Here is a 13,740-nt window from a genome sequence, read left to right on the forward strand (position 1 = left end):
AGTGCTAATGGATGCGTCCTCTCAGTGATTTGGTATAGGGAATTCTCATTGGCAAGATACCGCCAGAGTGCGTAGACTCCCTTAAGACGGCGGGGACTCCGGCACAAGTGTGGAGGCCCTTTGTAAATCAGGGCCTATGTGTTGTTTGCCTTGCGGCTGGACCTCAAGGTCTTTCTAACTGGCATCATGGGCAGGTTACTTTAAATCCTGAGAGACATCTGCTTGCTTCCTCTGAGAATGCTTAAGTGTCCCACTGTTGTTCCCGGGAATTTCTACTTCAAGGTTCCCTGAGGGCCGGTGAACTTGTTGTTACACTGGCATAATATCACTTAATGTTTCATGACGTTTGGTAGGCAAAATGCCCCAAAATACACTAGGATGTGTAATTAGGCTTCTGTTCAGAGAAAAATCCTACAGGAGTGGACTTCTCGAAAATAATAATATTTCAAATTAGAGCTCCTTGTCATCATGTTCAAAGCTGGGACCAAGTCACACTGAACCCTGATGCCGCCACCTACCTTCGCACTGTGGCGTTAACAGAATGTTTTCCAAATCCAGTCTGCCACTCCTATAGATTCACACAATGAGAAAACTGTGGTTAGACAGAGTATCCACCAAAAAGAACATCGTAGAAGTTCGACAATCCTTTCTGCCTCATGGTGCCAAAGAAATTCCCTTCTTAAGATTGCTTAAACCTCTCTTTTTGGATAGGATTACCATGAACTGATAGGATGCAACTGCAGCTTAAGTTCTTCGCTCCAGATTACTTGGTGTTCTGTGCTCGAAATTCGCAGGTTCTCAGTGCTTTCAATTTTCCAGCTTCTCCTGCTCCTTTACTCTTTCTATGATAGAGGCGGCGCAGCACCCATTGAATGTCTTCATTTTGCCTCTCTAAGTGCCTGTCTGGAGCTCCATCTACTCTGGCTTCTTCACACTGCTTATCGGTAAGCTTTTCACATGATTTCAACAGCTACCAGTTTACACTCTGAGGTGGCAAGTCTGTGCTTTTGTACTATACATTTTTATTAAATGTGTTTCTTGATGCCATAATGGTCTCCTCTATTCTCAACAGCCTCACTATTTCAATCTCTACCACACACCTGAATCTTTTTCAGTGGATGCACCGTACGTTGATGCCCATGACTGAAAGAAATCATTTCTGGAATTCTGTGATTTATTCTTATTATTATATATGCTTTTCTAAACCTTAAATACTAATCCCTCTGCAGATCCTTTACTCTCTTCTGATGATTCCCTGCTCTTGTTTTACAAGGAGAGTTGAAGAATGATGTCAGTAAGTTTTGTCCCTGCAGTGTTACTTGAGCCACTGCAGAGTGAATAAGCTGCACAGAACTCCACTACTGTCTGGCTGTTCCAACATCATGTGGAACCAACTTCTCCTTCAGTTATTGACAGTGGTGAACAAGACTACTTTATGATAAAATATAATCAGAAGTGATCACACTGAAAAATGAATAGCAGTCCTTTATATTCAGGCTTTGTAAAAGCATAATAATGTATTTATGCCTAAGTGTACAGCTTGTACAATAAATTATGTAGAATTAGGGTGATCACCTCACTCCATGCCATTACGTACACTGTTTCCAGTCCTGGACTTTTGTGTGTTAGTCTTAGGTTCTCTGGGTGTTGCAGTCTTGTTCTGCTTCCATTGATCTAATTGGAGCAGCACCTCAATGATTAAAATGTAGGTGAAAAGTTCTTGACTGGAGAAAGTGTTTTTAATGACGTAGGGAGGTGGTCATCCTATTTAGAGTGCTGACAGTGCCATGAAAAGCAAAACTTAAGACAGTCAGTGTCAACTAAAGTGCTGTAAAAAGTGCATAGACTGAATCAAGATATGGAGAAGATCACTATGCTTTCATTGTTCTTAAAGACTCCTTGCGAACTATTCCTAGATACTGTCTAGTTGGGTAAAGTCGACGTTTGGAGCTTAGAGGCAAACTCCGATTGGTTTCTTTAGGACAAGTAAGCTATGTCAGGTTAACATAATATAAGTTAAAGACTAGAAAAATTGAGGGTCCACTGTAAGTCAGTCATTTGTGTGAATAAAGTTTGTCAAAATGATTAGAAGGGGAGTAGTACTTACATCAGCGATTTCAATCCTAAAACACAAAACTATGTCCCAGCAGTATGCTGGAAGCCAGCCACTACTGTGCAACCAATGCACCCCCAGTAGAAAGACGGAGGGCCAGATGTATTAAGGCTTTTTGCAGAAGCAAAGGGTCCTATTCACAAAATCTGACGATTTGTGACCGCAGAATGGCCGCATTGTATGTACCAAACACAACTTACGATTTGGGTTTGCGACTACATAATGAAACGGTATTTGGAAGGGGCACGTTTAGTGCGTTCCTTCCAAATAGTGATACAGAATGGGATGTATTAATGTTTGGACTGTAATTCAGTTGCATAAAATTAATATTTTACTGACAACTAAAAGGTAGTGTTCTTGAACTTCACCGTTTTTAATGTTGACAAACATTTTTTAAGAGTTGGTAGTAGTCCCAGCCTAGTCTTACAAAAGCTTGATCAAATTTTCTTTTTTTTTTTGTATTAAACACGTCAGATTTTCTTTAAGGAAGACAGCCTGCATTAAATAATGATTGCTTTATTTAAAAATGATCAAAGACATGGTGTCTGCTGACCCCAGCAGGCCACCATCCCTGTGATGGCAGCGAATCATAGAGGGTTGCAATTTGTGACCTACCTCAGGTTGGATTCTGACCCACCATGATTCAATATTTTTCGAACTGACCTATTAGTACATCATTGGTTTGCGAAATACCACATTGGTTGCAAAAATACTTATTGCAAATTACAACCAGTATTTTATGACCATTGTTTAGTGCATCTGGCCCTTGTAGCCTACTTTGGCTTCCTGTATCTCAGAAGGACAAGTGCTTGCTGACAAAAAGTTGCTAGCCTCAAAAAACACCAGCAGCAGTGTATAACGAAAGCAACATTAGAAAACACAGTTCCAACGGGGACCCCAGTCAGGAAATATCTGTTGCTGATCGTCAGTAATATGCTACATAGTTGTCATCAGCCACCAGCTTCTATACCCCTCATGGGATGAGAAAATAACTGCTTTACCTTGGTTTTCACAGGAGCATATTATGCCCGGGGCTGGAAAGCATTTCCTTCATTTTAGGGCCACAGACATTTTCGCAACTTGTGATGGGGTATGTGTCTGACAGCCAGTGGCATGTGTCGCTTGGAGCCTATGTAAATGTGACTTTACTTGAGTCTGCTCAACGTCACCCTCTCCAACACTAACATTGTGTTGATCATTTTCATACGTTAGAATCATATAGCTTGTTCAGCATAGCTTGTGTAACCTATTAAAATATATGTGTTTATTGGGGAATTTAATCGATTTATTTTGTGTTTTTTCAGGAGGTAATTAGAAGAGACTGGATGTTCAAATTGGTTGGTAAAGAGACATTCACCGTAGGAGCTGCCCAAACCAAGGGTACTATTAACATTGATGCAGTCAGTGGCTTTGCCTATGAGTACACGCTAGAAATCAATGGGAAGAGTCTGAAGAAGTATATGGAAAACAGATCAAAAACGACAAACACTTGGATTTTAAACCTGGATGGCGTGGACTTCAGAGTAGTGTTAGGTAAGATTACCTCATCCATTTCTGCTGCCTAGTTGAAGATAATGTGTTTTTCTATTAATTTGATTTCTGTTGACGGATTAGAGCGTATTTTGAAGATAATAGTCCCATTTGCAGTGTAGCTGACAGAAAAGTTGAAATTGAAACAACCACTTTATTATTGAAAATCTATTTGGTTTATTAACTTCTTTTTTCCTGAAATAAGAGTTTCCCTCATCCACCATCTCAGTTAGGTCAGGTCAACATCATTCGAAATATAGTCAGCAGTCTGTTTTCTATCAGGAGCTGTACCTAGCTTCCCTTGCTCATTTGAGGCACAGCCCACTCTGCTTCGCCAACACACAACTGTGATGGCTCTAGGAAACTGCAAACCCATGCCCTAAGCCAAGGACCCCAGTGCTGGTTGTGCAGCACTTCCAAGTTGTGGCCAGAGGAAGTTTGGCGCAGTGAAAAGCTGCTCATGCCTGTGGGACGATGGGGCCGATTCACAGAACTAATCTGAGACAAAATCCTAAACTTACTACTTTTGGTATTCACAGAAGGCATTTAGTAGTAGTAAAGTTAGGACTACTAACTTTACTACTACTAACTTGAGACAAAATCCTAAACTTACTACTTTTGGTATTCACAGAAGGCATTTAGTAGTAGTACTTTCCAAAATATGCTAATTAGTACCAGTCTCCCTCCCACCGTAATGTAAGTCTGCCAAAGTGTGATCCCTAATTTGTTTTACCTCTAGATCCTGAGTGTGAGGGTTCAATTTTCTGTGGGTTAAGGCTGCTCTCAGGCAATAAACTGGGTGTATTGCATTTTGGATATCTGGAAAGATTCTGCTGGGGAAATGCCAATTTAGGCTATGTGTGTCTCGGTTACAGGTATCACCCCTGGGCTGTCTGGAAGGTTACAACAACCATATGCTTTTAACATCTACACATCCTAAGGTTTCTATGACTGGATGTCCAAATTCCCTCCTGCTTGGCTGGCTGGGAGATCAAGCTGGACATGATGTTTGTCATATTGTTAGCTTTTATTTCAAATTCCCTCCAGTTTACCTCACGCATGAGCATGACTCCCAACTTTGCTCCTGTGAGTCTTGTGAGCATAGGGATATTAGCAATTTACGAGTGTCTTAGGATTCCTGGTGTCTGCAGTCAATATACAGGTTATTGTGCATTTTGGAAATTTGGAAGGCAGCTGCAAACAAAATCTTGGTTTAGAGTACTGGTCTTCGGTCTTCCACCCCTGGAATATTTAGAAACCATATATTTTTAATATTTACACATCACAAGTTTTCTGTCTCTTGGTACGAGACTGCCCATGCCCTGATTGGCTAAATACCTCACACTGGGGTAATGGAATTTACCACATGTGGTCAACACCCGACCCTGAGATACTCATAATGAGAGCCAAAGAATTATTTTGTTGATGGTGTAGGTAGAAGGAATTCCACATTCTGAGCAGAGCTTTTGGCTATAGAGTTGCAAGCTAGCATTAACAAAAACGCAAAATTGAGAGTTGGCTATGATGGAAAAACCTTTGTTGTGGTTGATTTAGCTAAGACATTTTGGGAGAAAGCATTCTTGATTTTCCTAAATTATCTGTTAGTAACGTACCGCACTCGATTGCTGTTAACCAATCTGGAGATTGATGATTGTGTTCTCGGATCTCCCATCTGGTTGTTATATTTTAAGTGTGGGGATACGTTTTATCTGCCCCAGCATTCCTCTTGCTTTACCTGCTGGAACTGGAATTGATGAATGGGCAAAAAGGGCATTTCTGATTACTTACAAATGCAGTTAATGAAATATGGACCAAAAAAGTTAAAAACAAGGAAATTCTTACTCTGAAGTGAAGAAATTAAGAAAGTCTCTCATTTTACCTACCTGGGGGTTCCATTCGATATGGATTTTACCTGGAAATATTTATTAAATATTAGAGCCATGCAATATCAAAAGTCAATTGACGCAATTTTTAGATGTGCCAAGAGATTAGGCCACAAGCCAATTTAAGAAATTGTATGTGTTTATAAGAGTAAAAGCCTTTCAGTAGTTACATTTGGGGCAGGTGACTGGGGATATTTAAATTGTAACTTACTCCAAGTAGCAGAAAATACGTTTATAAGGAGACTTCTCGCAGTGCCCCAGAGTTCCTCTACCACTTTTTGTCATGAGGAAGTAGGCGTGAGTTTAAAAATATTATATTACACTGCAACCACTATTGCTCTGGGTAAGAATTTGGAATAACCCAGAGGCACATTTCTGTAGAACAATATTAATAGATTGTATACAATTGGACAATTGTTTAGATATACCCTGGTTAAGATTCATCAAAATGAGCTTTGTTAGGATGGGTTGTCCAGAATATTATACAAATCCGGACACCTTGAAAAATGTCTCATCTGCTACAATTATATATGGAGTTTTAAACTACATTTTTGCTGTGTTTAAGATTTGTTGTAAATACTAGGTATTTTTATCAATTTGTATTTTACTGTTTTAATTCTCATCCTTTAAAATGTTTTTTTATATATGTAAACTTTTATGGCTCTTTTGAGTCGAATAAAGTATTTTGATTGATTGATACAAATGCACTTCTGTTTCTGTAGATTCCTCACCTTTTGAATTACCCCTTGTGCAGTATTCCACAGAAACTTTTTTCATAGCTCTCCTACGTCGACGAGGACGTCATAATGGTACAGCTCCACTCACATGACGTCATCAGAGCCATAAGAAGACCTCGTCGGCATGCTGACGTAATTTATTTCCGCACCATTGACGCGTAGCGGTTTTTCTAGGACTCTCTATTTCTTTGTAGGTGAACATTGGTACAGTCGATCAGTAATTGTAGCAGTTCGATGGCTATGCAGAAAAAGTCAGTGTTCAAACCTTGTAGGGAATGTGGGGGACACATGTCCTTTACGGACCCCCACGATGGCAATCCTTTGGTGCCTGTCGTTGGACCACAACGTCGAGGGATGCTCTTTGTGTCGCAGGATGAACCTGAAGGCCCTCAAGGAGAGGGAACTGCAACTGTTCATGGTTCGGGCAAAGAAGCAGAAGAGGGGTCGGAAGAGGAAAAAGTCTAGGTCGAAGTCGCTGACTCCACACATCTCGACGTCATCGAGGAAACATAAGAAGAATCAGCGTCATAGTTCCAAGTGTCGCTCTTCTAAAGACAAGTCGCCGAAGTCGGGGTCTCCAGCTCTGTGGTGTCATAGGAAGGATGACATCTCACCTTCCCCTTCACCACAGGTGACTCCGGTGCATTCTCCGACTCCGAGGAACACTCCGGTGCCCAGGTAAGTGAGTCCTTCACCTCTGGCCACTCCTCCCCAGCTCCAGTGTCTCTGGCACCGCAGCCAGAACCAGCCTTGCGACCTCTGGCGGTTCCAGATCAGGCGCTTCCGGATCTGTACCCACCTTTTCTGGCTCCAGGTGTGGATCCTTCACATTTTTTAAATACAATGTATGGCATATTTGTCAGGGCGGTTAACCCATCTAGTCTGCCTGATGGCCCTGTGGGACCGCTTTCCTTTAACATGGCCATACCCCGTCATTATGCCCAGGCACCCTTTATGCCTTTCATGTCAATGACTCCAACTTGGCCTCTCCCGATGCCGAGATTTTCGATGCCGATCCCATCCCAGGAAAGGATGGCCTATTCACCGGCGCCGTTGGGCTCTGCTCTGGCGCCGTCTTGACTTCGTGCAGTGCCTCCATCCACACCTAAAGGGCCTCCATTCACGCCGGCTCAGAAGTCACTTTCGCGTCTGGCGCCACTGACGTCGATACCGAAGATACGATCGAGGAGGGAGGCTCAGAGGCTTCTGGAAGAGGAGGAATTGTAGAAGCAATAGGAAGAAGCAAAGGAAGGGGAGATACTGGATCCCATGAATGTTTTTGAAGGGCTTCAGGAAGCTAGTGGGCTGGACACATCGCCAGAGTGGGAACTCTCTTCTACCAAAGGTCTTCCTTCTCAGGTTTCTTCCTACCATTTGGTTATAAGGCAGGCTGCTGACCTTCTGGATTTATAGTTGCCCATTACAGAGGTCAAATCAAACATCCTGATGGAGGGTCTTCACTCCCCTTCATCATTGGTGGAACCTTGCTTCCGTTCAATGAACGCTTGACGAAACCCATCTTGGAAGTTTGGCAGAAGCCTATGTCTCCCCCAGCTGTATCCAGAACGGTGGCAAGGCAATACAAAGTTGCGCATGTAGATCCAGCTTTTCTGTCAACACACCCTTCACCTGAGAGCTTGGTGGTTCAAGCTTCATCTTCCTCGAAACAATCCTCAGGTTCCTTACCCTCCACTCTGGGGGACAGGGAATAAAAATAAAACTAGAACAGTCGGCTAAAAAGGTATTTTCATCGGCCAGCATGGCTTTGAAGTCGACTAACGCCACATGCCTGTTGGGAAGCTACATCCATGCTTTGATGGACTCAGCCAAGGATGTCCAGGGCCACTTTGCGGAGGTGCTCTTGGACACTCAAGCTGCAGCACGTCAAGTGATTCAGTCCGGGCTTGATAAGGCTGACTCCATTGCTAGGGTGGAGGGTTCATCGGTGGCAACTAGGAGGCACGCCTGGCTGAGAGGATCAGGATTCTCTCCGGATGTTCAGGCCACACTTCAGAATTTTCCCTTTGATGGCTCTGGACTCTTTGGGATCAAGGCGGACTCTGCTCTACAACGTTTTAAAGATAGTAGCTCTACCACTAGATCTTTAGGTTTGCTAGTCTAGGGGTTTTGGATACCGGAGATTTTGGGGCTTGGCAAGGCTGCTTCATTTCGGACAGAACCCACTGTATGGAACATACAGAGGGAAGGGAAGAAGTCGTCTGCGAGGGTCTGTTCGCCAACAAGTCTCCAACAAGTCCAACAAGTCTCCTCCTCCTCCTCCGTGTCTGCTGTTCCCCCGTCGAGCTCCGCATGGAAGCAGCAGTAGATCTCCCATCTTAGAACATGTTTGACCCGTGGGAGGTCAGGTGTCCCATTTTCTACAAAATTGGAAATCTGTCACGTCACATCTTTGGGTTTTAAATCTTGTGGAAAATGGGTAGGCCCTTTCTTTCCTGGAGTTTCCCCCTCCTTTCCCTCCTCGCCAGGGCTGGTGTTAGGAGAACCATCTGTTACTCCTGCAACAAGAGGCCCTGTCCTTGCTACAGAAAGGTGTGATAGAGGTTGTTCTGAAGCAGGAAAGAGTTCAAGGATGCTTAAATCCACCCCACGGGTCTTCACAAAGATGATGGCGGTGGTAGCAGCACATCTCAGAAGGTCAGGGATTTCTGTGTTCCCCTATCTGTACGACTGACCGCTCAAGGCAAAGTCGCCAGAGATGGTGCTTCATCATCTGCAAGTAACAACACAGCTGTTGTTCGACTTGGGTTTTTCGATAAATGTATCCAAATCTTACCTGGCGCCCTCTCAGCGCAACCTGTTCATAGGGACAGTACTGGACACTACTGTGAGTCGTGCTTTCCCGCCTATCCAAGCTATGAATCCAAAGTTACAGGATGGAGCGGCTGTTCCATTCCTGAAAGTTCTGTGCCTGCTCGGTCTGTTCGCTTCCTGCATACTGTTGGTCAAGCATGCACGCTGGCACTTGAGGGCACTCCAGTGGTGCCTCCGCAGGCAGTGGTTTCAACTCAATGGGTATCTCAGTGAGGTGGTCAGAATCTCCAGAGACACTGCAGCAGAGCTGTTATGGTGGAGTATTTCAGGCAACCTGTCTCAATGGAAGCCGTTTCTACCTCTTTCTCTGGTGGCCACAGTGATAATGGATGCCTCCACTTTGGAGTGGGGTGCTTATCTGTAGGATCCGGACATCAAGGGTCTTTGGTCTCCACAGGAAAGATTGCTTCACATCAATCTTCTAGAAATGCGGCCGATATTTTTAGCTCTCAAGGCCTTTCTTCCCTCCCTTTGTGGTCCTGACAGACAACACAATTGCGATGTGGTACTTAAACAAACAGGGAGGTGTAGGGTTGTATCGTCACTGTAGAGAGGCTCTGCGACTCTGGTCTCAGGGCCATCAGACTTGTGTATTTGCAAATCATCTGGCTGGGGTGCTGAATTTGCATGCGGACAGTCTCAGTCAGCAATACTCGGCCAATCACGAGTGGCTTCTTCATCTGGAGGTGGTCCATCACATTTTCAGGATGTGGGGGTTCCTCGGTTGGACCTGTTTGCCACTCACGAGAACGCGCACTACCCGTCATTCTGAAGTCTCCAGTATCCGGTGTGGGGAGCGTTGGGGGACACATTTCAGTTAGATTGGGGCTCACAGCTTCTTTACGCGTTCCCTCCTATACCCTTGAGTCCTCTGGTTCTGAGGAAGAGTCACCAAGACCGGGCCCAAGACATATTGATCGCCCCAGATTGGCCTAGAAAGGTGTGGTACACAGACCTCCTTCACCTCTCATCGCACCCTCTGCTCTGTCTCCCTCTCAGGGCAGACCTTCTCTCACAGTAGCAGGGGCAGGTTCTAAACCCCTACCTCCAGAGTCTGCACCTTCATGTCTGGAGATTGAACAGGGCAGCCGGAGTTCTTTCTCTCTCCCACCGTATGTGGTGGATGTTATATTATCGGCCAGAAGACACTCCACCAAATCGGTCTATTCTGGTAAGTGAGCCAAGTTTGGTAAACGGTGCGGAGAGAGATCAATTGATCCTTTGCAGGCCCATTTATATGATTCTGAGTTTCGCTCTTTCCTTGGCTCAACAGGGTTGTGCTGTACCAACTGTTAAAGGCTACTTGTCTGCCTTGTAGGCCTTTCTTTGCTTGCCAGACCAACCCTCTTTGTTTGAGTCTCCTATAGTCATGAGATTCATTAAGGGTCTCACTAAAAGGTTTCCTCCCATGCCATTTATCATGCCTCAGTGGGATTTAAATGTAGTTATTACTTTCCTAATGGGGCTCCCCCTTTGAGCCTCTACATAGTTGACCTTTGAGGCACCTGTCATTCAAGACAATTTTTCCAATTGGGATTACCTTGGCTAGGAGGGTTAGTGAACTACAGACTCTTAGTTCTAAGCCTCCTTTCACATCTATTCATGCAGATAAGATGGTTCTTAGGACCAGGGCTGCTTTCCTGGCTAAGGTGATCACTCCTTTTCACCTAGGGCAATCTATCACTCTACCCACTTTCTATCCTCCCCCTCACCCTTCAAAGGAGGAGGAGAGACTTCACCGCCTGGGCCCAAGAGGTCGGTCAGCTTCTACCTGGACACGTCTAAAGACTTTAGGCTGGACGACCAACTCTTCATTGGATATGTGGGAAAAATGAAGGTCAAGGCTGTCTACAAGCGAACGATGTCCAGGTGGATCATCCTCTGCATCAGATAGTAGAACTGACAGAACGTAGCACTGTATATTTTAAACCGGCGCTCAAGCAAGCGCGATCAGGACATTACCTAACTTTTTAAAACCACAATCCTTTTTGTATTTGTGTTCGTATATGGTTTAGTTTACCTCGTTTTTAACTTGCTCCTACTTGTTCCTACTTGCCCACACACCCGCACTTAAATTGGAAACTCACCGCTGTTTTAGCGGGCAGAACCGGCTGTTTATTTGTTACCTGACGCCATATTGGAATTCCCTCCGGGAAACATCGCGCAGAGCGCTCTAGTGCTCAGCCGGAGGGAGGGGAGTGACTACTTAAGGCGAGCTGTGGCTAGTGTGGCTGAGGATAGTAGAACTGACAGAACGTAGCACTGTATATTTTAAACCGGCGCTCAAGCAAGCGCGATCAGGACATTACCTAACTTTTTAAAACCACAATCCTTTTTGTATTTGTGTTCGTATATGGTTTAGTTTACCTCGTTTTTAACTTGCTCCTACTTGTTCCTACTTGCCCACACACCCGCACTTAAATTGGAAACTCACCGCTGTTTTAGCGGGCAGAACCGGCTGTTTATTTGTTACCTGACGCCATATTGGAATTCCCTCCGGGAAACATCGCGCAGAGCGCTCTAGTGCTCAGCCGGAGGGAGGGGAGTGACTACTTAAGGCGAGCTGTGGCTAGTGTGGCTGAGGATAGTAGAACTGACAGAACGTAGCACTGTATATTTTAAACCGGCGCTCAAGCAAGCGCGATCAGGACATTACCTAACTTTTTAAAACCACAATCCTTTTTGTATTTGTGTTCGTATATGGTTTAGTTTACCTCGTTTTTAACTTGCTCCTACTTGTTCCTACTTGCCCACACACCCGCACTTAAATTGGAAACTCACCGCTGTTTTAGCGGGCAGAACCGGCTGTTTATTTGTTACCTGACGCCATATTGGAATTCCCTCCGGGAAACATCGCGCAGAGCGCTCTAGTGCTCAGCCGGAGGGAGGGGAGTGACTACTTAAGGCGAGCTGTGGCTAGTGTGGCTGAGGATAGTAGAACTGACAGAACGTAGCACTGTATATTTTAAACCGGCGCTCAAGCAAGCGCGATCAGGACATTACCTAACTTTTTAAAACCACAATCCTTTTTGTATTTGTGTTCGTATATGGTTTAGTTTACCTCGTTTTTAACTTGCTCCTACTTGTTCCTACTTGCCCACACACCCGCACTTAAATTGGAAACTCACCGCTGTTTTAGCGGGCAGAACCGGCTGTTTATTTGTTACCTGACGCCATATTGGAATTCCCTCCGGGAAACATCGCGCAGAGCGCTCTAGTGCTCAGCCGGAGGGAGGGGAGTGACTACTTAAAGCTCACGTCGGACCGCGCAGCGGTGACGCGCGGCGGTAGTGCCTGACTCGTGCCTGAGTCGGGCCAGAGTCTTGCCCGTCTGCGCCCGTCAGCGCAACGGAGGCGTAGAGGCGGGAGACTCTCCGTTCTGAGCATTATCTATACTACTTCACTGCAGGTAGGGCATCCCTGATCGTATCATTTGGCACGAGTCCATCAGTTGACTGTCATAGGTGGTAGACCTTGTCTCTGCTGCGTGTGAACAAATATATTGGCATGCCACTGTCTGTATTGTCCCCGGAAATGTCGCCTACCTCCCCCACACTACGAGGTGGTCTTATTAATGCCCGTTCGTTGTGTAAAAATGCGCAAAATATACAGGAGCTCATTTCCGACAATGACCTCGATTGGCTTCTGATTACCGAGACCTGGCTTAAGCCTTGGTGTAATCCTGACTTGGCTATCGCTCTCCCGGAGAATTTTTCTATTCAGCGTCTAGATAGAAAGGAAAAACGAGGAGGCGGCCTGGCCATTATATATCGCAGCTCACTAAAATGCTCCTCCCATGAACTCGCCGAGATAAAAGGAGCAGAAGCGTTAGCATTCTCTTTGGGTATACATGATTCACTCACATTTTCTGGTGTACTCATTTATCGCCCCCCAGGCCCCCCTAAGGAATTCCTGGAAAGTGTGGGAGATGCACTCAGTAACTTGGTACTTAGATTCTCGAATTTTACCATACTGGGTGATTTAAATTTGCACCTTGACTCTCCAAAAGCCTCTGGAGTGGACTGCTTTATGGACATTATTAATATTCTAGGACTCACTCTTCTGACTCATCAATATACGCATTCGGGTGGCCACCTATTAGACTGTATTTGCTCTAATTCCAGCAATCTGATAGTCAATCCGCCCTGTCCCCAGATTTGGTCTGACCATTTCTTTATCCCGTTCTCTATTCCATTTTTGCATAAAATGTCGGATAGAATTAGAAATAACACCACCACTCCTAACATGATTCATAAACCTAACTGGAAACAACTATCCAGTAGACTTGATGCGTTGGATGCGCCTGGAATTGGCACCCTGGCGCCAACAGGTAACACCTCTGTTGATAACCAAAAGCTGCGGGATTGGATAACTATGATAGGCAATCAACTAAGTCCTTCCAACATCAGAAATTCCACTAAAAAGAAAATGAAGGCTCCTTGGTTTACATTACCCCTGAGAGTTAAACTGGGGGAAATAAAAACATTAGAACGCCGGTGGCGCAGGCATTATGAGACCACTGCCCGTGACATTTATAAACAGGCCAGAAGACAGTACCATGCAGATATAAAATCAGCCAAAAAAGCCTACTATCTTCAGGCAATTGAAACGGCAGCTCAAGGACAAAAGGAAATCTTTAATATAG

General features: G+C 44.7%; 1 protein-coding gene across 1 annotated transcript in view; it reads left to right on the forward strand.

Annotated features, from left to right (window-relative positions):
- Positions 1-13,740, forward strand: part of FAIM (Fas apoptotic inhibitory molecule) — a 108,916-nt gene that overhangs the window by 53,170 nt on the left and 42,006 nt on the right. The window contains exon 3 of the mRNA XM_085647494.1: positions 3,418-3,646. Coding sequence (XP_085503620.1) covers positions 3,418-3,646 — 229 coding nt within the window. The remainder of the gene's footprint in view (positions 1-3,417; positions 3,647-13,740) is intronic.

This window comes from Triturus cristatus, chromosome 3_2, assembly GCF_964204655.1.
Source record: "Triturus cristatus chromosome 3_2, aTriCri1.1, whole genome shotgun sequence".
NCBI classification, from domain to species: Eukaryota; Metazoa; Chordata; class Amphibia; order Caudata; family Salamandridae; genus Triturus; species Triturus cristatus.